The 27069-nt window shown below is 43.9% G+C and overlaps 1 protein-coding gene across 5 annotated transcripts in view; it reads right to left on the reverse strand.

Moving 5' to 3' along the window:
• Positions 1-27069, reverse strand: part of arvcfb (ARVCF delta catenin family member b) — a 104814-nt gene that overhangs the window by 11987 nt on the left and 65758 nt on the right. For all 5 annotated transcript variants that reach the window (XM_084551419.1, XM_084551418.1, XM_084551417.1 and 2 more), the window contains 6 exons: positions 25151-25222; positions 3739-3866; positions 2056-2206; positions 1446-1638; positions 387-498; positions 142-229 (listed from right to left, as the gene is read on the reverse strand). In XM_084551419.1, coding sequence (XP_084407545.1) covers positions 142-229; positions 387-498; positions 1446-1638; positions 2056-2206; positions 3739-3866; positions 25151-25222 — 744 coding nt within the window. The remainder of the gene's footprint in view (positions 1-141; positions 230-386; positions 499-1445; positions 1639-2055; positions 2207-3738; positions 3867-25150; positions 25223-27069) is intronic.

A 27069-nucleotide genomic window follows, 5' to 3' on the forward strand; every position in this document is an offset into this window, starting at 1 on the left:
TAGACATGAGTTTTGTTGGGTAGACTATTCTCTTGTGAACTACAAAATAAAGTTATTTAATCGTTTTTAATTTTGCCCCTGCCTGATCTCCTCATTTAGTCCTCTAAACAGGCAAAGAGGGCAACACACACACTGACTGACCTTGGTTCTTCTCCATCAGGGGCAGAGTGGTGTCGTCGTAACCTGGCTTGCCGTTCTTCGTTGCTTTAGGGGTGGTTGTCACAGTGGGCTGAGAGAAGAGATTTTTGTTATTCAGATACTTCAGTTATTTCAAATACTAGTTCAGCACCTCACTGATGGAAGTGGTTCTTCTCTGAGTCGTCTCAACGTCTCAGTATTACAATAACAAAACTTTGGATTATATGTGAGAGATAACTGTTCTGTACCTGGAAGTGGCTCTTGTTCCAGCCGTCCTTGGTCAAAGCGTTCCTCAGCTCCTTATAACTCCAAACTGTCTGCAGGACGTGGGACGCTGCCTTCGTTTCGCGTGCCGATTGGCTGAGGGGCCCGCACATAGGGGGAAATAAATGGAAAAATGACTGGCGCAATTAAAGTCAGAGACCCCATCTAACCCCGACACAGTGACGGCTGGGCGTGCTAACAAAGACGTTGAGTCCCTCGAGCGCCGCCGAGGTCTCGTTTTTAATTCACAGCAAGATGAGTGTACATTTCTTTTCATTAGCTACCTCTGAGCCACCAGTATTAATTACATGTGGTTGGGGCGGGGGGGTGCTCACTTCAAAGGAAGCGAATCTCACGAGGTTGAGAGAAAGCGCAGCTATTTGGTCTGTGAATGAACAGTGTATATTCACGCTGGTTGGAGTGACTCTTCACATGAACAATACTGCACAAGGATGGGCCTCTGGAAAGTGCTCTTGATTCTACATTAGAAGTGAGGTGTGGTGCCGACACTAGATTTTAAGATGGTTAACACCGCGGCGACAGGTGGCGCCTCTTGAAAATATCAAGCTGAATATCTGCTCATTCTCACTAGCAGGTTGCTGAGTAGAACTTAGAGGAAGGACACTCATTGTTTAAGCAGCGGCTTCAGAGGCAACCCCTTACAATAATGCCTCCAGCTCTAAAAGGCTGGTAATTAATATGTGGTGGGTAGTGGTGTCTGTAGGCTCAGGCCTGCATTAGTATAGTATTGTGGGAGCCAAGCTTGGGCCATTAGAGACACATTACATTATCCCCCATGAATACTAATAGAAAGGCTCGTGATGCAAATTGCAGTCAAGGTCATGGTATAATTATTACACATATAATGTCTCAATGGTACGCCAACACTTCTTACATAAATATGAACATACTCGTTTGATTTAGTTCACTGCGTGTAACACATGTAGTCTGACCTAATCCAAATACATTTTTCTCTAGAAACGGCTGTAAAGTGACATTCAGCAACATCTGGTATTTGTTGCGTTGTATTTCTATATTTCTACCTTGTCCTGTTGATGGCGACCAGCTTCTCAATGGCCTGGGCCTGGATGAGGGAGCGGGCATTTTCAGAGCTGTCAGTGACGATCTCATGGATGGTGTTGAGGATGGCGACCACGGTGTCCTCCTCCAGGTTCTTGGCCGGCCGTTGCTGACCGCTGGGCAGGTTGCTCACCAAGTCCCGCATGGCGTAACTTCCTACAAGCGTTGTTTTTTTAAAAGGTTAACCAGGTGACACTGCTAAGACAATAAATACATTTTAATTTGAATGTAATCAAAATGAATGTATAAAAAAAACAGGGATGCGCTGACACCAGTATGTTATCGGGTATCTATATTGATATGGGTTCTGAAACTATCCTTGTATTCTCTGGATACTATGTTCCTGCAACGTAAGGTTAACCTCTCATTTTCAAAATCCTGTCTTAGCCTACTACCACTTGAAAGGCATTCAGGGGCAACTCGACCGTCCTAGAAAAAGATTCCACCAACACATGCCAACACGCTAGCAACAACACTAGCTACTGCATGCTGGATACAATTTCATCTACCGTGCCGGCTTAAATTTCATTTTCTCACAGGTATTAAGATTATCACAATGCTAAGGGTTCGTACCAATCAGATCCTTGTTGCGGCGGTCGATGGACAGGTTCCGCAGGGCGATGGCAACAGCTCGGACCACCTTGTCGGAGTCAGAGCGCAGCAGCTCCACCAGGATGGGAAGACCTTTCTCCTTACGCACTGTGGCTCGGATGTAGTTGGACCACTGGAGGGAAAAAGAAGCGAATGTTGTGACTGCCTTTTATCATTTCAACTCAACTGTAGTGCCTCTAGTATCCTGTTTGACATTCATGCGGTCCTCAAGATTCCCACCAGGGAGCTGCCCGGCACGACCGCACTTCTTTTCCTTTGACTGCTGGGAAAGTACCACTGGAGAAGACCAGGTCACCTCTGTGACACCGGCCAAGGGAGGAGAGAACCGAAAAGGACACACACAACCCATACTTGCCCGAGGACACTGAATCACTCACTCAGTTACTACAAGAAAATACATCACTTCTCCTTAGGCTTGACTAATTCACAACATTACACAGTGGGGCTCTGAATGGACATGTGAAATTATTTCTCTTAATTTAAACATCAGTAGATTTTACATCGCATTTTTTGTAACATGAAACATTAAGTGTGACATAAAAGGGTTTCTCCTCCACATGCTGATGCCCCCAGAGATGTAATTAAGAAGAGGGCAGACACAGCTCAGCCACCAGGTGGCAGCAGTGAGCCTTGGAAAACATGTCAATCCTATGGTACCAGGCAGAAGCAAAGAATGGGAAGGATAAAATGTAGAAGCACTGATATCCTCTCAGGGAGCAGGACATGCTTTGTGCATCTAGCAGATGTGACAGTCTGATGTGTTAGCGGCTCTACAGGTTCCTGAGCCTGGCCATGCATTCTGATCAGCTTCAACGGGGAAAGCAACCCCAAAGGAAGAATGATTTTACATCAAAATGCTCACCTTAGCTGAAAATCACTACCTCTGAATTATTCAGAACACTAAATGTGAGACTCAGAGCTGAATGTGAACTTATGAAACCCAAAAAAAATCAAAAGAAATCACATGTTTTTTTCCACTCGAGTTAGAAGGGCTTGTTGCTGCTGCCAAAAGTGGAGGACTGTAGAACGTATTTCCAGTCTGTCACACGGGTGTTAAGAGAAATGCTTTTGTGATAATGCTGCTCTGGGCTGAATGCAGCCAGGCTGCTGAAAAACATAAGTGACCGCTCTTGCTCGAGGTGCTGCTCGGGAACTGGCATCTGACAACTAGCCTTCCCTGTTGATAATTCACAGCTGCCCGCAAGCCAGGCAGCCTCTCAGCAGCTCCACTGACGTTCTAATTAGAATTAATGTCCAACCTGGCTGTTGAGGTTCTCATCTATCACCAGAGGCAAACATATACCAGAGATGAGAGCGTGCTGTACATCAGTTATATAACCCTTCCACCTGGATGAAAGGTACTGACAAAGAAGGTGTGATAAGCAGTTTCCCTGTCTTACCTTGTGTTACCTTCCCATGGATGTCGACTGGATTTCCATAATATTGCTGGATTATGCTGGACCATTAAAACCTAAATCCTTGATCTTTGAAAGTGTAATGGTCCTCCTGTTATCTGGCAATCAATTTTTTGAAAAGAATCTAACCGTTTGAGCTGCTTTACCCAATGACTGTATGCTCCAGTCACAAAATATGCAATGAGAACATAGTGTCTTTGTGCTGTACCCTCTCAAACCCAGGACTCACAGTCCACTGTCCAGCGCTGAGGTTTTGCAGAGCCCCGGCAGCTGCCTCCAGGGTGTTGTAGTTCTGGCTCTCCGTCAGCAGAGATAGGTAAAGCCTCACTACCTCGGGCTGATACAGCAGCTCAAAGCCTGCAGAGAAATACAAAGAAACAAACAGATTGGCTAAAATCCTGGGTAAGACAGACAGGCCGGTTAGGTTGTGTGAAGGTGTCGGCAGTACAGTGCAACGGTCTATCTTGGTCCGCAGGGAGTGTGCTTCGGCACAGCATAACACAAAATAAGCTTGGGTTTGCCATAATGTACAAGAACTCTGGCAAGAGAAGAAAAACCTTGTCGATACCACAAAGTTTGGATTGCAGGGCTTTCTTTAGCAAATTTTCAAAAACTATACACAACGCTGGGTACATACATACACTGGAAGAAAACAAGAAAAAAGGCTGCTAATCCTCTATGAAGAAATTCTGGCACAGCGCCGAGTAAATTTCCACTAAGTAATACAAAAGTAAAACTTCAGCATTATAAATGAGAACACAACAAGGAGAAATCATTGATTCGACGGTCGTGACCAAACCCCGAGAGTTTGGGAGGGAGGTTTATCTCACGAGCACACGAGACATTCCACCACAGTCAATCATTAGGTCTCCCTCTGATGGAAACGTAATTACATTATCAGCTATTAGTCAGCACAGGTGCAGGCAGAGACAGGGGCGTCCAATCGCATCAAATCAAACTAATTTATCCACGGTTTTTCTTCAGGTCCATCACTAAGCGCTTTACAAGAGACCAGTGAGACACAGAACAATTCCACTGAAGGGTCTGGGTTCTAGAGGCTGGGTAGGTCTTCTGTCAAGGTCACTTTGAGAACCCAGTCAGGTTCTGTTGGCTTGACAAAAACACCTCTTCCCTATTTTCTTTATTCTTCTTCATTCACGGCTGCATAACTTTTAAGGTTTATTTTATACCATTTTTAAGAAGCAGTCATGTGAGGTGTTTGCATATGAAGAATGTGTCAAAAAAAGCACTCAACTTCAAAACTGGTTCTAACATTTACTGCTGGCACGTGTGGAAGTAAATGCCTATAGAGTACGGTACTCAAACAAAGCAAGCAAGTAAGGGAATAGCGTTTCAGCAGGGGGCACAGTCGGCTATCACACACCAAGGCTTTACCAGATAGTCGATGCTTTGACACTGGTGGCTAAATCATATTGTACAGAAATACAGCTTCCTCCTTATCCTGTACAAGAGCACACAAGCAATGTCAAATCCTTCTTCTATCCCTCAAGGCTCGAATGAAAGAAAATATAACCCAGTGTTTCTTCCCCTGTCTTCAGAGGCCAGCCTTTCCAAGGCTCTGCTTGAAAACTTCTGCATTATGTGGGCAGGGATATAGTAACCCTATACGACTGATGCACATGGGTTTATAAGACCTTCACTACATTTTTTTGAGTATGTGATGTGAATGTGATTTAGGTCCAGGTGCCAGCATGAATCAAAAACCACAAAAGGTCATCTTAAAGTAACATCTTCTATATTGACTCATTGACTTTTTCAGTTGAAGAAAACTGTAGAAAATTTTCACTCTGGTGCTTGAGAGGCGCAGGAACACACAAACTGACATTTGTGCCTCTAAATCCGCATCTCACACCCGTAATTTGCAGAAAGAGGAAGGCTGGTTGCACTCTCAGGTTGCCAGATTCAAGCAGAGCAACATAGTTGTTAACACTCGGAAAGCTGGGTTTTTCCCCTGTGGCATTTCCCCTCGAGATCATACTGTAACTCCAGAATGTGTGTGGGAGGAAATGCCAGATTGGGAGACTGCTACAGGAGGTGCTGAGGGAACTTATTTTGAAAGAAGCGGCAGAATCAGAAGTCGTCAGCCCCGGTATTAACCGTGTGCTAAAACATGAATCACATGAATAGGTCTTCTCGAGTGCTACGCTAAACTGGAGAGCCTGCAAATCAGACACTCAGCAACATTCTGCATGCGCCTCATATATCTGGGCCTACTGGGTGCACAGTCAGCAAACTGGAGACCAGGCCCTCCTGTTGACATTTCATCTCCAAGGCAGATTGTCTATGCAAAAAAATGCCAGCCATCTTGAACCTTTCATCTGTTTTGTAATATAATCTGCAAATCCACATTTCTCCCATCTCCTAATTCCTGGGGTTTCGGTTTGGCAACCAATTGTGGTGACTTGACTCAGTTCAACAAAGGAAGATGAGCATGAAGGGAAATTCACTGGGCCTTTAAGCTAATTCCTTTATCCTAAGCTGAATTTCCTCACTGTGAAGCCAGAAAGTATCTCTGGCAGAGATTTCATTCAGTGTCTCTGGCAGGGGCTTAATGCCAACACCAAGTCCCGCAGGTCCCTCCTAATTAGCACTGGCCAGGTCGAGCTCTGTTGGCTGCTGTGTACAGTAGTGCTGTTGTTGTCATCACTCGTCTCCTGATAGCCTTTTGGGATGCTAGTTGTCAGTTTGTTAGGCAGAATTTCAATTCGGACAGGGAGATGAGCTGTCTGTGTGACGTGACCTAGGCTTTGCTCAGGGCAACCCATAGACCTAGATTCTGCGACAGACTGAAAACATGATGAGATTACTATGTATCCTATGGCGTATGGTGGTGGAACTTTTCAGTTTCCCCCTCTTTCCAATCAGTCGAGCTTGAGCATGAAGTCCTATACCAAAGCATACATGCAAGGCCAAAATGAAAGATTGCACGACTGTGTATCCAGGGACTAATGTGTTCGGGCTACGAGCTGCTGCCTACAATTCATTTTCAATGGAGGCAGCGATGTGAGGCTACAAACCGATGCCTGACCCTTGTCGCCCCATGATGAGTGTGACACACAACAAATCAAAGCTGGTCGCAACTTTTTTCTGCGCTCCAATGACTCGGTGACGTGTCAACCAATCATGTGTGGGGTTTTTTCTTTCCATTCCTTGGTTCCATTCTGTCTAAAAAATAATAATAAAAAAGAAATGTACACTTTCCTCTAACCAGTTCTTAATGGTATTTAACCCTAACATTTGTTTGAACAAAATATACTCATGGGTGGCTGCTGATGCAGGTATGTAACCTTTCTTTTTTAATGGATGGCGACTTATCAACACTTTGCAGTTTTATTCTTGTGGTTCACTCTCATCTTTGTCCTTTCACAGTAGTATCAAGCATCTGTTTTTAATAAAAAGGCTCTGATAAATATAGTGTATGCAACATGCCCAGCACTAAATAACAGACATAGTTAACTGGTGATGAATGTGTCCGCGTTAGAGAAAAGCAACTGAATGCAGATTTAAATATAGACAGTAGAAGGACTCATGATGGATACAGACCCATCTCTGCGCGATTGCTCAATTTACACCATTACATGCTAATTCCTATCATCATTACATGATATGAATTAGCTCAAGGAGCTAATTTAGTAATAATCTTTGTAAGCCAGTATCAACTTATCAAGTAATGAGTGCCTATGGACCTCAAATAAAACAGCAGAAAGTACAAGATTTGTGTCTCGAATATGTCCACAGTATTCAATCTATGTTCCCCCACCGTCAGGCAGTGATCATCAAATAGCCTTGTAAAGCCACACAACACACACACACACACACTATATAAACAATACAAAAATAGACAAATGAAGACATCAAAGTGTTAATTAACATTAGTGCCAGATCCCAGCGAGCTCATTCCAGCGTCCCTGTTTCCACTGCGCGTGTGTTGGCGTGGCAAACATCACACACAACCGTGGCCCCTTTACCCAGACTCGTGCTGAGCTCTAACACAAAACCACGGCACACGAACACACGCAGACGCCCCGCTTTGCCGCACACAAGTACAAACGGGCGCGGTCGCTAACGCATGCAGGAAATGCTCTAGAGATCTGAGCTCATCCCTAAATGAGGTGAGAGGGGAGGAGCAGCAGGTTATTTTTCAAAGCAGGGGAGGATGGTGACAACTCCTGCAATTGAGGCAAAGCTCAATTAGTGCCTGGGCACTGAGGAGAGGGGGTTTTGTGGCGCTGCGGTGCATGAAAACTAGGTTAGAAACAAAGTTAAGCTGAAGTGATGGAGAGATGCTCGGCGCGGAGCTGTAGCTTAATTCGGTTCAAGTGGCTTCACTATTGGCTACAATTAAAGCCAAGGTGTAGTGGTGTGACAGGCTGGTAAATGATAATGGATTAAGTGATGGGTGAGGACGAGGCGCACACACACACACACACACACACTTTCATGTGCGTGAACATAATGAGGACTCTCCTCTCAGATTCAGGCACTCAGGCAAACACCTCACTGACTCACTTCTCTACGGCAATCTGCCTCGCTCTCCAAGAGCCGTCTGCATCCAGGCAGAACCGGATACACACCTCTGCAAACACCTCAATACACACACAAATCCACAAACACGCCAAGGCATGTCAAAAAGTGATGTTCATCGATCCAGTCTGCCTACATGGTGTACAGGGTCTCTTCCTGAATCTACACAAGCGCTCCATTTATTTACTGCTCCAATTCCACCACGCTTAAAGCGCATGGCACTTCCACTGAAACCTGGGGACATACGCAGTGGTGTATCACGTTCTGCAACTCATAGGCGAGTTTTACACTGCTGTGAAATGAGTGGAGAGAGATAGGGGAAGACAAAAAGTGTAGCAGACAGAAAAGTGAAAAACAGCAGAAAATAAAAAATTCCCCCCTTTATATCATACTCAGTGGTTTTCTTGTAGAAGAAAAGAAGAAGGAGCTGTCTCCTGTTACTGTCATCGATAAGTCTCCACAGGTGAGTGTCGGAGAAAGACAAAGACATGGCCGACAGAGAGGGAAAAAGAGAGGAGAAATGCTCACAGAGCAATGCTGACCACAGGGTCACATTCTCCCTCTGTAAAAGGCCACATAATAAATGAGACCATTCCAGTGGGGATGCCTCGAGCCAGCGAGTCTCTGGTCTCATTGCACATCTGAAACTCATGCACATTTAACCTCACCAGCCTCCTTTTTATGTAACAGTGCCTTTACATAAGAGCACACGGGCACATGGGAGAGGGCTATAGTGTTAACGGAGACTTTCTCGGGGCAGAGCCACCTCACGGTGATGGCTAAAACAGCACATCATTAGAAGCAGTATGTCACAGATAATAATGGTTGTGGCTCTTTTTTTTTTGTTCATTAAAAACAAAAAGGTGAGTGGTGCAGCACCACATAAACAAAACGAGTAAATTGGCTAGCTTTGCAGAGCCCTAATATGACACCAAGCAGTTAACAGCTCTGCTTGGTGTCATATAGTCAATGCAAATAATGTTGTTTTTTCCTTTTTATTGTTGATGTTGTCTACTCTGCTTGGAGGAGCATTAGATGGATGGAGTTTACAGTCACTGTCAGTTTTCCAATACATGATGCATAATTAGAATTGGACAGGCCATAATATGTGCAGTTTAATTGTATTTACAGGCAGACCAAATTTGGAGAAGCCCAAGGGTCCTATGTTTCTAATGTGCATATCACCTACAGTAGGACATGCGTTACTCTGATGAAGGGTTTATTTGCCACTTGTCAAAAGAAATCACCATAAATTACACATTGTAATTTCCACTGGAGAGTTAAGTTTAATTTGTTTGTGCACAGCAATATAAAGATACAATCTTAATACCAGAGGTGTAGAGTAACGAAGTAGATGTACTTCGTTACATACACTACTTAAGTAGTTTTTTTGAGGATCTGTACTTTACTTGAGTTTTTTTTTTAATCAGGACTTTTACTTTTACTTTTTGAAAGATATACTTTTACTCTGTTACTGTGACGTTTGCCACCTTGTTACTCGTTACAAATTAAAATAGAAATATAATTAATCATCGAAGGATTATCTGGAATGGGCGTGTCCGAGAGGACGAGAGGAACAACGTACGGTACTCTCACGAGGTTTAGAGGTAAGGGCGGGATGCGCGGGGCGGCGGACATCAACATGGCTACCTCCGCAGTTAACTCTGATGAGGAAGACACGTAAGACGTTACCACCCTGACAGCATCTCCTTCGGTACAAGATGACAGTCACCTGTGATTAGGAGATAGGAGGCACTTTTTTGTGTTCTTAGGCAGACAGACGCTTTATTTTGTTCTCAGGCAGACACTTGATTCACTCACTCTACAAGTGTTTTTTTGTTTTATCATATCACATCTATTTCGTTCACCTGAAAATGAAATAAAGAGAACAAGGGGAGAACCATTTTTGGTTGTTTTGCTTCTTTTTATGCGTACTATAAAAATACTTTGTACTTTACTTGTACTTATGATACTTGAGTATATTATTTCACAAGATACTTTTGATACTTAAGTACATTTAATGTGAGCTACTTTAAGACTTTTACTCAAGTGATTTTCTTATGGGTGACTAACTTTTACCAAAGTCATTTTCAGTTACGGTATTTGTACTTTTACTTAGTTATTTTTTTCAAGTACTTTATACACCTCTGCTTAATACTAAATGCTGCAGTCGAGAAACACAGCTTATACTAATGTTAAAGTATTACTAGATGGGGTGGATGTAATGAAATCTGAGTATCAGCCAGGAAATTAGAAATCTGAATTCCGTTTTTATGCTAGAGATGCATCTTAATGTCAGGTGTGAATGTAATTAGGCCCTGGTATAAGATGAATGTTAATGCTAGGTATTAATCACACAAAGTACACTTAATTGAGTATCAAATTCTCTCCCCACTGCTCTCTCTGGTGTAATTTCTGTTTGGGGTGAACCACTGTGAAGCTCTGCTCCCTTTACATAGGTTACACCGAAAGCAAACACACTTAAACCAATACAACTTAATCCATGTCTGATTCCACTGATTTAAAACATGCAAGTGTGCCGGAGGGAGAGCATGTGATGGAGGATCGCATTCTCTCTCTATCCACGGCCCTCCCAACAGACCTGGAGCCGAGAGGAGCCAAAACAGTGCACTGCCAGTCTGCAAAGGTCGTTCACCCTCCAGTCACCCCTTTAGACTGACAGGGTCCAAAAGTCCCTGTCCAAAAGTACCCAGTTGGCCGCTGCTGCAGATTGGCATCTCCATGGGCAGCCCCAGGGCAGCACACATTAGCATACCCACATGGTGGTTGCCCTTAGTTTGTTGGATGTTGACGAAGAGAGGCAGAAGGTGGCAATTGGCCCATCTCATCAGTTTTGGGCCACAAAGATGCCATGGCGTGATGGGGTGGTTCAAGAGAGGGGAAGGGAATTTGGGGAAGGAGAGAGTGGACGAAAAAGGGAAAGATATTGCTAAGGACACAAGGCAAATGTGCAGCACAGTTCCCTTTGTCACTCTCTTTCTCCATCTTTGCCATTTCACTGTGGGGGTCCTGCTCCAGCGCTACCAAATGGCTGGTCCATGAAAGCTTGTTTCCTAACATTTAGCACAATAGGGCCCTCTGCAGCAATCTGCTTCTGAAGTGACAAGGGAGTACTTCCTCTTTCCTGTGTTGATAAGCCAGCTATGTCCTGCTGTGGCCTTTTTGTCCAGAGAGGACACATCAACACCGGTAGCAAAGCCCCATTGACACGTAAATGTCCCAAAAATCCAAAGACTCTCATTAAAAATGCCCCTTTTGTCCAGCTAGGACCCCTGAACTTTGGACAAAAACACAGAGCAAATGGGTTTCTCAATCTTGAGCCATAGCTGTATTAGGTTTTCTGTGGCCGACTCAAGAATGTGCCTCGCAGCTATCTGGCCCCTCGATGGATCAACAGTGGTAATACTATGATTGCTTGTTTCCAGCGTCCCCTCCTGCTAATATAATAGTGTTTGAAAGCCTGAGGTGGACATTTTAGTTAATATTAGAATCTCTGTCAGGTGGAGAAGTTATTTCCCTTTGGATGAAAAACATACTGACAAGATATGTCACTTTCTGAGTGGTGTGGACTAAGAGACAGCTTTTCATAACAAGTCTTTCCAACGTAATATTGTCTAACGTTTAGGCCCAACTCTCAGGAAGTATAGATTGCCTGCCACAGAAACTCTTTGTGTATTCAAAAGCTGCTACTGTTGACACAGGTAGAAACCACATGTCGTGTGCCTTTATTTGGAAACAATAACAGAATGGGCTAAGGGCGTACAACAAACTCCATTTTCTACTCTGTATTTATTCCTGTGCTCAAAATCCTGAGTAACACCACTCAACTGTAACCAACTATTTCAGAGAATGCAAGCATAAACTATAACTTTCACAGGACTGCAATAAAATTGTACCTCATTAAAAGTGCATCTTCGTGGTGTGTGTTTTGATGACTACCATCATGTTACACTGCTTGCCACTGGATCCTTGTTTTGCTATCTTTTACTTTAAAGGGATTTACTGAGTTTCTAGCTTAAATATGACATGAATGTGTTTGTCAACATCCATAGCAAATCAGAATAACCAGAGGGAAGCACTGTCATAGTCAGCTTGGAGGCAAAGAAGACAGAATGCACAACAAATGCAGATAAGCAGAGGTAATAGAAGTGTTGCCGGTGTATTGACAATAAACACATTTTCAACCAACGTAAGACAAGCTAGTTTTAGAGGGAGATGACTAATGTTCCAATTCAAGGTGTAAATGACATGATGCCTGGTTGTGAGTAACAAATTATAGTATTTTGTGTCGTTGTTGTTTTTAGTAATTTTATAGCCAATATGACTCAGTTTGGGGTTCAGACCAGCAGAGTGGACTAAGACTGCTGGAAACTCCAGTGAAGAAAGCAGCACAGTAACACTGGGGGTTCAATGCTTCTTTGGTGAACTGGCAGTCCCATCAGGAAGAAGTAAGATCATTTATTCCACCTCCATTGAAAGTTCTCAGCTCTGATTGACCGGAAGGTGTGAGTTTAAAACAGCAATAGTGTGGCTTAGCTATCCTCCCTTACTTACTTGCAGCTGCCATCTTGATGACGTGAACTGTGTGACATGGGACTCTTTCCTGCTCATGCCTTCTATCCCGTTTTATTTAAATTCAGCTTTAGAGCGTGCTGGAGAATATGCCAGGCTACTGCGAATGCGCTGCAAATACATTTCTGGACCACACTATCCGGTTGGCTACAAATGGGAGAAGAGAACAGGGGGAGTCTTCGTGATCTGTTGAGCACGTTCATTTTCTGTCCGTCTCTTTCTCTTCCTGTCCGCATCTCTCTCCATCACAAATGCAAAATGCAGCACACATGCCAAAATCGAGTGATGTAGCCAAAATGTAGAAATGAAAGCGTACACAATGGTAGTACTAGGGTTGCTATGGAAACACCCCTCTCCATTGCCACTTACAAATCTGCTCATTCAAGAGACAGTTGAGCAAGACAGAGCAAAACAAGGAAAAAGGAAAGCGCTGCTTTTCAGTGCACACGTAACATAACACAGTAACTTGGTCTTTTAGGGGAAGATTCATTCAGAGGTAATATGCTGAAGACCCAAACGGGAAAGCCAAATTGTCAACCTGAGAGGTTTTATATGGAGATCTGTGCCCTTATCTACAATTCCCATATAAGCAACTGGCCGAAATGCAAGTATGAGAGATCCAATTAGAGTCTGAGCCCTGCTTGTTCCAGTGTAAGTTTATGTTTAGCAGAAACGAATCTGCCAAGACTTTCAAGTGTTTCAGAGTGGAGAGTGATTTAGTGTGCGTGCCTGTGTGCATTTCTGAGAGTGGAGTGTGTCTCAGCATCACCTTGAGTGCCTGCTCTCCTTACCCAGGCAAGTCACGTCCTCCCCCAGACACAAATGAAACTAAAATCTCAGGCAACAGCAAGAGGTTGCCAAAGAAAACGAGATAGAAGACATGGGTAGAGATACACAGAGAAAGATATAAAGAGAGAGAGAGGGAAGAAGGGAGATCCCACAGAGAAAAGCTGTGGGGGGCAGCGGAAACGGTATCATATTTCCCATTTGGCAGTTTTGGTTGATCACCTGAGCCTGAAAGTCTGAAATACAAGCTTAAGCTGTCAGGGCGGTGTTGTGCTTTCAAAACAAATTCCACCTTACAGTCGATACCCAACATGCTACACTTCTCTACATCTGACAGGGATTTTCACCGGGAAATTGTGCATCGACAGAAGTGAGAGGAAGAGGAAGGGGGGGTGAATACGGGGAATGAAAAATGGAGAGCTAATGGGGAGAGAGATGGGTATGGACAGGTAGGGAAGGGAGAAGAGGCTGAAGAAAAAAGCGAGGCAGGAAAAGTGGAGGACAATGGAGAGTGACAAACAAGAAAAGGAAAGCAGGTGGCCGGGGATGTGGGAGGGAAGGATTGATACAGTGCGTGAGGAAAGAAAAAGGGTGCAAAGAGTAAAGGAGGAAAGGTTGGATAGAGAGAAAGGAGAAATCGTGACTGAGTGGGTTTGAGCTATGAATGTTGCACGGTGCATGGTGGATGGGGACAGCTGTTGGGTTAATAGTCCACAGAGATGCATGGATCATTTTGGGGCAACAAGAAGACAGGCATACGAAGGTAAACAGCTACGATTTACCATAAGAAAACTGATGTACTGCAACACAAGCTAAATGATGTACTCTGCAGGTGGGGTGGGGGTTTGGAGTTTGGGTGTCCAGCATTTGGGAATAAGCCTAGATAATCCTGTATGTATGTGTGTGAGTGTGTGTTTGGGGGGGGGGGGGGGGTAATAAAGATAAGGCAGTCACTGGAACGAGGAATGAAGATAGAGGCTGAAGACTGAAGCAGATGTGGAGTAAAGTGAGTCTGAGTCTGCAGCCTGGGTGATGGAAAGGAATATTGCTTTAACACACACACACACTACAGTCGCAACGTTGCTGTAGTCGATTGTTGGTGTCAATAAATACAAACTGAATTGTATTCATTCACTGTATTGGATGTAATTGGATGTTAAAGTGCCGTGTATTGGGAACTAACAAAAGTAATATTCTGACTGTTGTGTTTCTTTCCTGAAAGGTAGACTGCACCATCAGCAACTAAATACATTACTGTTTACATTAGTAGCTGACTGTCACTCCTAAGCCAGGGAGCACGCCATTAACTGCCTGCATTAGTCTGTATTTACCTATTTCTATGACTTCTACATGAATCCCCATCAGTTATCATGCTTGGCCTCATTTCTTTGCCACAAAAGCGTGCATGCACACATCAAATCAGTGTTAATTCATAAAGCTAGCAACAGTTGCCATTTCTGCACTAGGAAGCAGCTTAAGGCTGCAAGGCAAAATAAGCTCATCAACAGCCCATTACTCTAACAATGACTTTAAATTGTAACTCTGCCACAGCTCTCTTATAAACTGTGTGTGCTGTGAAAGAATTTAAACTCGTAGCAACTGACTGATAAAAGGCCAAAGGTCACGCACCGCATTGCCAAACCAAACCGTGTGCTGTGTGCAATGTAAGACCTTCTGCAAGATGCTCTCCTCAATAACAGTGTGTTAACATTTACAAAAGCAAGACTCAACAAAATAAGAGGAGCTGTACCTTGTCTCTGGTGTTGTTGTGGCTGTATTTTAATCCTGATGTATTAAAAAGACAAAACAACCACTAAACTCCACCAAGCTAGTCCACCACTGTCTGACCAGTGGTCCTTTAACAAGCGCACCCTATGCAGTGTTGTGCATCAACGTGTTCCTATTTTTGTGAACTGTGAACTGAACGCATCACGTTTCCAACAGTGAGCGTAGACGTGAGTTTCGCTCGATCTGGAGGGAAATAACGACGTTCTCCCCCGTTCAGGAAAAAGAAAAAAAGAAAAAAAAGTTTTATGACAGCTGTCAGCCGATGTGCAATTTACGGCATACAGCGGGCTGGTGTTGCTGAAAGAGAAGCCGCAGCACCGCAGAAGCAACTGATCCACCCAAACATTTGAGTTATTTACTAGTATATACAGTTTTTTTTTATTCAAAAAAGCAGTACAGATCCTGACCGAAAAAATATCACGGGCTGGGGATGGATGGGCAGGATTCTAAAAAAAAAGAGATTCTAAAAAAAAAAAAAAAAAAAAAACGGAACGCGAACTGTTCATTTTGGAGTCTATGAACTTAGTTCAAAATTAAAAATGTGAACTATGAACTTGAACTAGATCTGTGTGAACTGAAATTTGAACTAGTTCTTGTTTAGTGTGAACACTGACTCTATGTCTCCGGCTAGATTCTGAATCTGGAATGTGTGATGACGGCTGTGATGGTGTTTGACGGCAGAAGGATTGCCTGTGTCTGGGTCAGTGTCAGCACCCATCTCTCACTTAAGGCTATCTTCAGCTTCCGCCAGAGCGTGCAAACACACACGCACACGCACACACATACACACACACACACATAGCTGAGGCTGTGGTCAGATTTCACAGGTAATATTTTCTCTCACTGCAGCACCCTGACAAACAACACCTCCTCTAATAGCAACATAATGCCACTCTCACGGTCAAGGGCATAGTGCATTGTCCTTGTGTGCGTGCGTGCGAGAAGCAGTGTTTGAGCATTCGTGTGGGTACATGAGCTTGTGTGACTTTGTTTGTGGACAGCTGTATGAATTAGGGTCCGGGTGTGCTTGTGTGTGCCTGTAAGAGTCAAATGAAAGGCAGGGAGGATGAGATGAGTTGCCCCCGCCGACTTAAATGAAGTCAAATGAAACGCGCATTAAAATCCAAAATGCTGGCAATTATAGACCAGTCAAACAGATTGGCTGTGGATGCCGAAGAACTCCCCACAAAGAAGCGTTTCATGTCGCCCTCTTCCCACTCACTCCTCTTGCTCTCTTACATAAACAGAGGCTTACATCTTTCTCCTGTTTATACTTCCCTCTCTTCTACTATTCTCTGTCATGGGTGTTATATAGTCACGGGAATTTTGTTAAAGCACTGAGACCCTGGCCTTTCCACTTGCTGTTTACTTACTGCATACTTGTTTGCAAGGAAAGCACAAATTTTATGTTGCACTGGATAGAAACATCTTTCACATGGCTATAATAGAATCTGAAGCAGAAAGCTGGTCTTACATAGAGTGTAACTGACTGATTTTATGCTCCGAGTAAAACTTCAGTGGAGGGACAGTTTGATTGGACTCCTGCCAGAGCTCAACTCTTCTCTGCTCCCCCTGACCCTCTTCTTCGATTGAGGACATCAGTCCTCCGGGTGCATTTAGGTGCTCCTGTTTACAACAGTCTAGACTGTTTTTATTACCAATATTTCACTTACTGTTAACCAGTAACGGAACAGTGGCAAAATCAGGAGGGGGGCACTTTTCTCTTCACTAAGCCTCTGTTTTAGCTCCAGCGATGCCAGTCAGCGCGTCATTAATCTGCTTTTAATTAGATTAAGCCTCTCTCGCAGAAACAGGAAGCAGCGCTCTTGTGCCTCGACCGGGGCCAAACAAAGGCTCCAATTGGCAAGCGAATCTCACCGCTCTTCCTCCTGCTTCCCCGGAATCGCTCTTGTCTCATAATTATCACTTTGCTCCGACTGCTCCGACGACACGGTTAATCGTGTGAAGAGGCTGACGTTGCCGACTACTGTGAATCCCCAGCATCTTTTGCTGGAATCCCACAGAGCGTCGTGGGAGGAAAATGGGGGCACCGTTTTTATTTGGAGGGTAAGAAAAGTTTAAAGAACTTGAGAAGTAACTCGTCGCTGCTGTTCGTAGCGGGTGGAAGCGTGGTTAAGTGTATGCACTTCCATAGAGGAAGTGCTGGGAATTAGAGGCGCCCCACTATCCTTCACCAAACACAGGTGGATAAATGGTGCCATGCATCGACACACACAAACACATACTAATCTGCAAGGACTTCACTCCACTAATGATGTGTAGAGCTCTCTATGAGACCACCTAGGAATACCATTATTATGCAAACCTCTTTGTATTTCCAACAAAACACAAGGTGGTCCCACTTAAATAAACCTCTCGCTCCCCTCATTTGTTTTTTACTCCTTGCCTTATTATCACTTCTTTTCATCACTGGCTGTGTGCAATGGCTCATGAGAGGAGGGTGGGAAGTTAAAGGGGGAGTTAGGAAAAATGTCAGGCGCAAGCCGCTGGCTATTCACATAATTAGTTGTTATTTCTTTTTTGTTTTATTATCAACATCAAAGGCAAGTCAGTGAGTGGCAGAGAGGAGTGTCACGTTAGCTGTGGGTAGCCGGGCGGGCTCAGTGGATGGCGGCACTCCGAACAGTGGGTTTCACATTTAATCTCAGGTGTGTGTGTGGGAAAACTGGCACCTGGGGCAAGTTTGTAACACGTGGGCGCACAATTAAATACATCATGTCACACTTTAAAAATAGCAGCACGTATCCCGAAACATCTGATATGCTGTCAAAGCGTCAGGCTTTAAATTTAAACTGGCTGCCTTCACGACTGGTATTTTAAGCGCCCTCTTCTTCTGCGCGATATCTTGATGCAACTCAACAGAATTCTGCTCACACGTATCTGTGTACCTTACATGCAACCTCTGCCTTGTTTTTATGCAAATCGGGCTGTGACAGCGGCGGCACCTCAGTAGCGCAGAAAACAAGAGTTCCGCTTACCGCCTAAACATCTACAATTAACACACAGACACGTAACAGAGGCAATTAGGGCAAAAGTTCTGTGTGCGCTGTCTCATTCAGTGGTTGCACTGCAGGGATCCGATACTGCGAAACCGTCAAAACTACAGAAGTCGCGGGACCAATGGCGCCACTTAAACGTGACAGGGAGCAGATCCTGTTTGGTACGACTTCGGCAGCCATTAGCATCGGGCCCCGCAATTAGCTGCTTTCACAGGCTTCCGTGACAGTAGAGGATCGGATTCAAACATTTTCAACATTTAGGCTACGACGCACCTGATGTCTGTCTCCTTCTTTGCTTCATTAGCTCTTGACTCTTTTGATATATCCATCCTATCCACCAGGGCACACAAAGTGCTTAGTGTAAAAGGGGTAATGTAACATCTGCGCCTCCACTAACGAGCCTCAATTATCTCCTGCTGCCACTTGTGCACAGTTGTTGGGTGCAGGGAACAGTTAGATACGAGGAATGATTTACACAGTTCTGACGGGAAATGCATGAGGGGGCATGATAATATCCGATGTTTTGGTTCTAGGCTCTGTTTGTATGTATTTATCTTTATTAGACCACACAGTCTCATGAGATACAGTATCTCTTTTTTTTTTGGGGGGGGGGGGGGCTTGTATCCTACTTAGCTTTGCCTCATCTGACATTTGTGGGAAACCTATTAGTCACTCGTCACACCTCGTGATATGTGGGCCTGCTTTTCTTACAGCAGGATCAACTTCCCTCTGTACATGACAGCAGCCAGTACAAAATGGACACACAACACACTGAATACATGACATACGGAAGGTGTAATGCTGAGGGAAATATAATGTCAGAAGGTACAGAGAGAGAGAGTGACATAAGGTGCCAGACAGTCTGGAACCAGCCCTGTGTCGAGTGGATGCTATGTGTCAAGATAGCAGAGAAGCTGAGAGTATGCGTGAATGTGCACGTGCCCGTGCAAGGGCTCTAAGCTTATATGCATGCTTTTTGGTTTGTGTGCATGCTCCGCGTACGTGACTTCCCATCCGTGTGTCCGGGTGGGGCGTTCGTGAGGTAGCCCTTGTCATTTGGGGTTTCAACCGGCAGCGAAATGTGACAGGAGGAAGTGAGAAAGAGGAGGTGGAAGAGGGAGGGCAGCTGGAACAACTGACAGGACAAGGGCATGTAATTCTTGTCAACGGGCTGCGAGCTAGCAAGAATTCAGCAAGGAAAGGAGTCAGCGTTCACTCTGTAGGCGTGAAATTCCTCAGGCTTGAAAAGGGAGAGCTCCCATTTGATACCACTGCTTAGTATTTGGGATAGAGAGTAAATTATTCATGACATCCTGCTTTAACTAGTGCCGTAAAGTAGATGCAGAACAGGCCAAACTATCGCTCTCCACTGGATTTGTGCAACTCTGAAGTGCACTTGGCCTCGGCATAGTAACACAAAAAATGAGAAAAAATGGTTCTGCTTGAGCGTATCTGCTCACTGTGGCAAGACGTCCATCGAGCTTTTGGGCACTTCCGCTTCTAAGCTGTAGAAACATAGCAAAGAGAATTAGAAGAAACAGAGTCACGTCACAGAGCCATTAAGTAAAATAGTTCTCCTCTACGTGGAGTGACATTAGCAGAGACAAAAACAATGAAAGTGTAGCTTAATTTTCCTTAACTCAACTGAGCCTCCGAGTTTTCAACAGCTGAGATGCGTCAGAGACAGGGATGAACAACAGTCAGTGTTCATTATAGTACAAATACACATCCCCAGAGAGTTGATATCAAAGAGGGTTATACGATGCGATGAATAACGGCTCGCACCAGTGTTGTTTGTCAGTGCTAAGACCTCTCCGCAAATTAAATGCTTGGCTTGCAAGACAAAGCAGTGAGACACGTTACACAGTTGTCGTCTTGGTAAACGCTGCTGTTTTCTCAACTGCTCAATGTGGCGAGGGGAGCACAATAAATCTCCCAGAGACGGAGAGTGCACTGAAGTGGCAGCGAGCAGGAGAAATGAGAATTAGCAATTAGCGAGGATGACGGAGAAATAGAGAGCGTAAAAGGGCAAACATGGAAAGATCTGAGGCTTTTCAGACACACAATGCCTTTATTGCTTAGTCAGATTGCCCTTGTTGTCAGATATGAATAACAAGCACTACATAATGCACTTGGGATCTTACAGCCTCGCTGAAAAGTACGAAGAACAACTAAGAAGTTTGACATAAAGATTCATCATGGTGGGGATAAGCTGTGCCAGAAGAAATAGTGTTCACCCACAAAGCCTTCAATTATTTCCTTATGTAAAAATATACCAGAGTGGACGTGCTGGCCTAGAGGTAAAAGGCAGTCTCGGTTTAGTTGATGTATAGATATAGCTTCACAAAGACGACGGATTGGCTGTAGACCCTTAAGGTCAATTCTAGTTTACTTTATCACCAAACTTTCACGCATGGACAGCAGACACACAAGTTGGCTGAATGGATAGAAAACGGGATGTTTGATTTGTGTACATCAGGGTATTGAACATCTTGGTTGTCATTCTTGCGAAACAGTTGAACACTTGTGTTTTGTGTGTGTTCTTGTTGTTCAGCCAAATACAACAAACGCAAGTCCTCTTTATTTTCAAGTTTGGTTTACACTTCTGTAAGTGACCTACTCTGCAAGAGTGGCTTACGCCAGCACAGGCATTTATACTTGTGAGCTGGTTCTGGCGAGCGTAGTTCCACAACTACGCCAGCTAAAACACTAGTCTGTGGCTGGTCAGCTGTGTTGAGTTTCTCTGAAAACTTCAAGCAATGACGACTGGAACGCAACTGATTGTTTTGGTGGTGGGGTGAAAGAAAGTTGAAATCTTGCTTCAGTGTCCATGTGCACTTGAGACTAAAGCCACGTGCAAAAGAGTTGCTCCATTACAGACAATAAATAAAAGAATGTGCAAAACGCATCTGTAACAGTCGAATAATTCCCGTCTTAGTTTTGCGGGGATGTGACCTTGTTGTACTTTGTTCACTTTGGATTTTAGAGCTCATTGAAAACACGCCCATATTGCTCAGTGAAGATGTCTTTTCACTTTCCTGCATTGTGACACCACAACACAGTGGAGAGAGAAAGATACAGAGGGAACGAGGGCAAGGGATGGAGGCTGCGGTGAAGGTAAACGCTAATTAATTTCCAATGTGGTTTCTCTCAGGACAACCAGCAACTGTTTCTGTATCTACTCAACCTCTTCTCCGGCCTGGGGAAACACTCGGGAAGAAGGAAAAAAAAATAAACTTGTGTGTCTTTCCTTTACTCTCCGAAACAAGGAAGCAAGCCCTGCGCACATGCACACACTCAGTCATCACACCTTCTCCCTCCCTCTCCTGACCTTTGTTCAATCCGAGGGTAAACCCTGTGTTTTCAATTAACTGCTGGGAAAAAATGTTTCATCATCTCAGGGGCTGCCACACTCATTAATGAAAAGGGTCTTTTCACACTCCTTAATTGCTTTTGTTGCGGCCCCCTTCTCACTTTCTCTGGCTCCGGACTCCTCTGATGATGTATGTGCCTGCAAAAGGTCCACACTCTGGTGCCACTAAAACGGTAAAATAACTCAGTTAGTCAATCAGTTCATCGCTACAACATGGAAGGGAGGGACTGGTAACCTGCAGCGACAAATATACGCCATTCAGCCACAGCAACGAAACCACTGACAGGAGAAGCGAATAACATTATATTAGGAAGGTGGGAACAATGTTATGCCCGATCGGTGTATTTACCTCAACTGACCGTTCCACAAAAAATACCAGACTCTACAGTTCCCTTCAGCCCTGCAGTGCGACTTTTATGCGTCTCATTTCTTTGCTTTTACAGCTTCACAGTTGTGGTTCACTGCAATTCCTCTGATTAAACCAGGGACAGGTGCCTTATTATGAGCTGAGGCAGGCGGGTGGCACCACAGCAAACCACCTGTCACATAAAGGAGCCATGCTACGGAGATTAAAACCTTTTTGTTGCTTTTTTCCTGCTGTAAAAATGAGGTTTGACCATAAGGGTGTATTGGGATTGACTCTGTTTGCAGCCTAGTGGACACACTTGGACCTGCATTTTTGGAACATGCGCGTCGACTTCCTCACATACCAGGCTGTTTTCAGTGACACAGATTCAGATGAAGTCACAATGAACCTGTGAACACAGGGGTACATTTAGCAGTTACGAGACAGTCTTGCTTCTAAGTGGCCTAAAACTTTAAGGAGTTTCAAAGACTCGTACTTAAAAAGACCTCTAGACTAGTCTACTAACCCTCAGAACATGTATCAAAGAGGAATGTAATCAAAACTGCTGTCAAAGTAAAAAAAATAAAAATAAAATACAGCCCTAAGTCTTTGTCCCGACTCTTTCCTCCTCTTTCTTTGCCTCACACACGTACAAACATCCACACACAAACAAACCGATTAATCATCGCCCACCGCCAGGTCCAGCCTGCTCCCTGCACCGACCTCTCTCCGTCCGACATCAGATCAGGACCTGGATACACATGTAATCTCCCATATCTCCCTCAGCCATCGCCACCAAATGAGAGCCGCTCTCTCCTTCTCTCTCTCCCGGCCACAACCCCTGGTCGTGGGAGCACGTGCCCAAACCACACAAACACTTCCATTTCCGTAGATAAACAAACAAGGCTCCCAGGAGAATTTTACAGTTCTGCCGCCACAAACGCTTTCACCGCTGATGTTTCCCAAAGATGAGAAAGTGACAAATGTGTTTTTAAAAGTCAGTGTTTTTTTCTTTTTTTTTTTGCTCTGATGAGTAAGGTTATTATCCATGCATCTCTGTCGTCGTTATCCGCCTGTGTTTCGAGATAATAAACGTCAAATATGATTTGTCAGTCTGCGAGCGGGAAAATGCCAGGCCGCTGTCTACGAGGCGAACCCACGCGCTCATTCCAACTGTGCATGACATTTGGGCCTATAACGATTATTGCCGTCTTTGGAGTCAAAACTCCGAAGGGTGTTGTTTCCACATTGTGCGACGTAATCACAGCACAATTGCAACCACTATAGACCCTCAGTTGCAGCGTGCCAGCTTGGCTTTTACCCATGAAAACCCAGCGAGTGGAAAATATTAATTACCATCCTTGGAGCTCATCTGCTTCCCTTTACTTTAGGAGTGATAAAAAAAAAAAAAAAAAAAGAAAAGACAAAATCGGCTTAACTTGGAACAGCACAGCAATTAATTGTGATCTAGTTTAATGAGAGCCCACTTTGCCGTGTTAATGTGGCTAATTAGCAGTCAAAGTGATACTGACTTTGAGTGGCTGCCACTAGACATTGACGAAGGTGCTGAAGTGTAAATACCACATCATGTTGTATAATAAGTGCAGTCAAATTCCATAGACACCACTAGACAGATGGACAGCCGCTCTCTCTCACATACACACACACGCACACACCTATCCACAGAGTGAGGTGTTATACTGAGTCACACACGAGCAAATACACATTCTGTACGCATCCGGATGTGCCGGTGCGTGCACTGCATGCTAATTTGCTTTTATGAGTGTTACAACTGCCTGTTAGTGGAGAAACATCCAAATGCAGAGAGAGTATGAGCGCACAAACACGCAGTTGGTCACACACTATTACAGAGCTTAGGGACAAAGCACGACTCTGGTTTACCATGTGACCTTTGACATATTTATTTACACAATACATTAAAAAAGGAGAGGAGAGGAGAGGAGAGGAGAGTTATTTTCTGACTATAGTCAATAAAAGCAAGGCTATATTTCAAGTGCAGTATGGAGTACCGCTTCCAGGCTCAGTTAGTCCGTTAGTAAAGGGAAGCACTATGGCAATTTATGTGTTTCCTATTCTTTCTATGGTGGTTTAAACAAATCAACAAGCAGCCACTGTTTATGGCAGTAGTACATTTATAGGGGTTTACATTAGTATAATGAAGAAATAACTACCTAGTGACAGTCACTGGCTAAATGTATCTACAAGCATTCTGCCAATTTCCAGAAAGTTGACTTTATATAAATTGGGGCGATCATTTTCAGTGAGCTATCTTCACATAGCACAGAGACAGGCCAGCATCTCTAAAGCCCCCTAATTAGCACATTACATCTACAGCAGTTTGCTTAAACTGTGCAAAAAGCTGAAATGCAAAAAATACAGTGTGATGTTTTGTGGATGGATTTACGTGCCAAAGTGTTTCTTGGGAGTCCTATTTATTGTTGCCAGGCGACCAGCGGAGACTCCAGGAAGTGAGTGTTCGCAGCCAACAAACAGTTCAGCTCATAACTCTGCATGGAACAATGAACTGGCGATAGACTTCTGTTTTGTGTGTCAATTTGTGAGCTTCGGAGGAGATGATGCGCAGATTTTGGTAACTTTGGACACAGCCAGGTTAGCTGATTCCTCTTGTTTGAAGTTTTCGTGGTAAGCTAAGCCAAGCGGCATCTGGCAGACTCAAAATTGGAAACTTTTCCTCAAATCTGTAAATGACTTTCATGATTAATAAAATGTTTAATTTCTTTTTTATATTAAATTACATATACTGCGACAGAAGAGGCTGAGTAGTTGTCAACAAATTACAGCACAGCACAGTTCAAGCTTTTAGGTTACAAACTTAGTAGAGCTCAGAATATAATAACAGGCTGCCTTTTTATTGCCTCTTGTGCCCCTGTGCATTGTTGCAGCATTTAACACAAAGAGGGCTTACAGAACAGTCACTGTCACGAGCTGCCAACGACCAACTCCCTCACCAGAGGCAACAAAACCATCGAACAAAGCTAAAATCAACAGCTAAAATAACAGACTGCCTCTTTCTCTGTCAAAGGCCTCCCACGCTTTTGTTGACCACCGCACCTGCCTGCCTGCTTCCAACCAAACCATCTAGACGAGCAGTGACTTCCAGACTCAGTGTTAGCACAGGGATGTTGTGCTTGACAGACGAGGGCTTTACCTTTTGTCGGCTCTGTGCGCTTGGGCAGATCCAAAGTGTCGTAGTTTTTGTCATTCTCACCATTTTTTCTGCCTGGATGGAGACGAGAGGAGGACAGATGGTGTCAGTGTCAGACACTTGGATTATAAAGGACACTGTCACAGACACAAGGGGTCGGACCGATATGGGCTTGGAAGGGTGATAGCAGTATTTTTGGACTGTCAGAAATGTATTTTCTCAAGATAAATGAGCCTCTCAAAAAACAACCCCACCAATAAAAGCTATGCATGGATGGGTTATAAGCTGCTCAGAGTGAAGCAGATTTAAACATATAAAATAACAATGTGGTTTGTTTTTGTGTAACAAAAAGACCCTGGTAAATGAACATATCGGTCCCACCCACGATAAAACATAAATGTTCACATGTACACACAATACAAAGAGCTAGAAGGGTGATATGTACAAACACAAATTCAGAATTCACACTGTTTTGTATGTTGCCTATAGACGTGAATTGGCATACATCCCAAAAACAAAAAAATCACACACCACCGCATGAAACTACACACTACTTCTCTACACTTTCTTACATACATAAAGTTTACTGACTTAACGGCAGTGTTTCCTGAGCTGCTAAACACCTTGAGTAATGCAGTGGCAGATGGGAAATAGAGTAAGAGGGATGTGGTGACTGCAGCTCGGCCAGCTAACAGTCAGCTCACATGCAGAGATACAGAGACAGAACGGCCAGTTCCTCAGCTAGTCGGAAGGAAACTTCCCGGTAAGTCAGGGTGAACAGAAGTTAAGATATGCTCTTTCCTGGCAGAGCCACCACTTCCTTTCAGGAAACAAGCTCGTATAGAAAGAGGACACAAAGCTTTATTTTGAAGAGATGCTTTTGTTTCCGCTGACTTCCTCTAAAATGATACATACGATGACTTATTTATAGAGACATTTTTATGACTCTAGACTGTCTACTTCCAGATAACAGCAGCAGTTGCTTTTTTTTTTTGTTTTGTTTTTTTAATGCAGAGACATGACTGCGAAGGGGATTGTTGCTCGTAGAAAAACTATACAGGAACAAGATTTTGAACTGAAAGTTTGAACTTAAAACATCCAGATGTATTTATGTGAGAATAGCTCTTGTTCAAGTGAATTTTCACATTCCAAACCCATTTTTCCAACATCACATTAGCGCACAATACACGACACAGATGAAATCAAAACTGTGGCAATTAAACCCCCAAAAAACAACGCTGCTGCCTGAACGTATCTCAAGGGAATAGATCAACATTTTGGCAAATGCACTTTCTTGCAAAGAATTAAAGGATAACAGTACGCTTACATTAAAATCGATGCTAACAAATGCTAGTATGCATATGTTTAAAAACTGTGAGGACTGGCTGTTTCCCATGCTTCCATGTGTCCTCATAAACTAAGCTAAACGTTCTCACATTAGCTCCATGGCTAATGCACAAGAAGAGTGAATAAACAACTGCTTCCTGGATACATACACACTCAAACACTGACAAACTCTCAACTCTAAATTTCAGCACACACAAAAAATAACTAATCACGGTGTAACGTCTTGGGAGATTCAACAGAAATCTGTTTCAGCTTGAATAATCCTCATGATCTGAAGTTTCGATAAACACACACAAACACACCCAATCAAGCAAATACACACACAGAAAACAGGGTCTGCAGCAGAGCTTGACATTTACGCTTAAGGCTACAATTTGGATGCAGTTAGCGGCGTCCTAGCTGCTGTCTCATTTGGAATCTAAATGGTTCGGAAATCCCAGACCAGTTTGGAGACTGCTTTTGATTTTGCATCTCTGATTCGTTTGATTAGTCAAGCTCTGCTTAACAACCTGACGGAATTGGACACACTTACCAGTTTTGTTAAACACTCCTTTTACCTGTCACCTATTTTAGAC

This window comes from Chelon labrosus, assembly GCF_963514085.1.
Source record: "Chelon labrosus genome assembly, chromosome: 9".
Classification (NCBI taxonomy): Eukaryota; Metazoa; Chordata; class Actinopteri; order Mugiliformes; family Mugilidae; genus Chelon; species Chelon labrosus.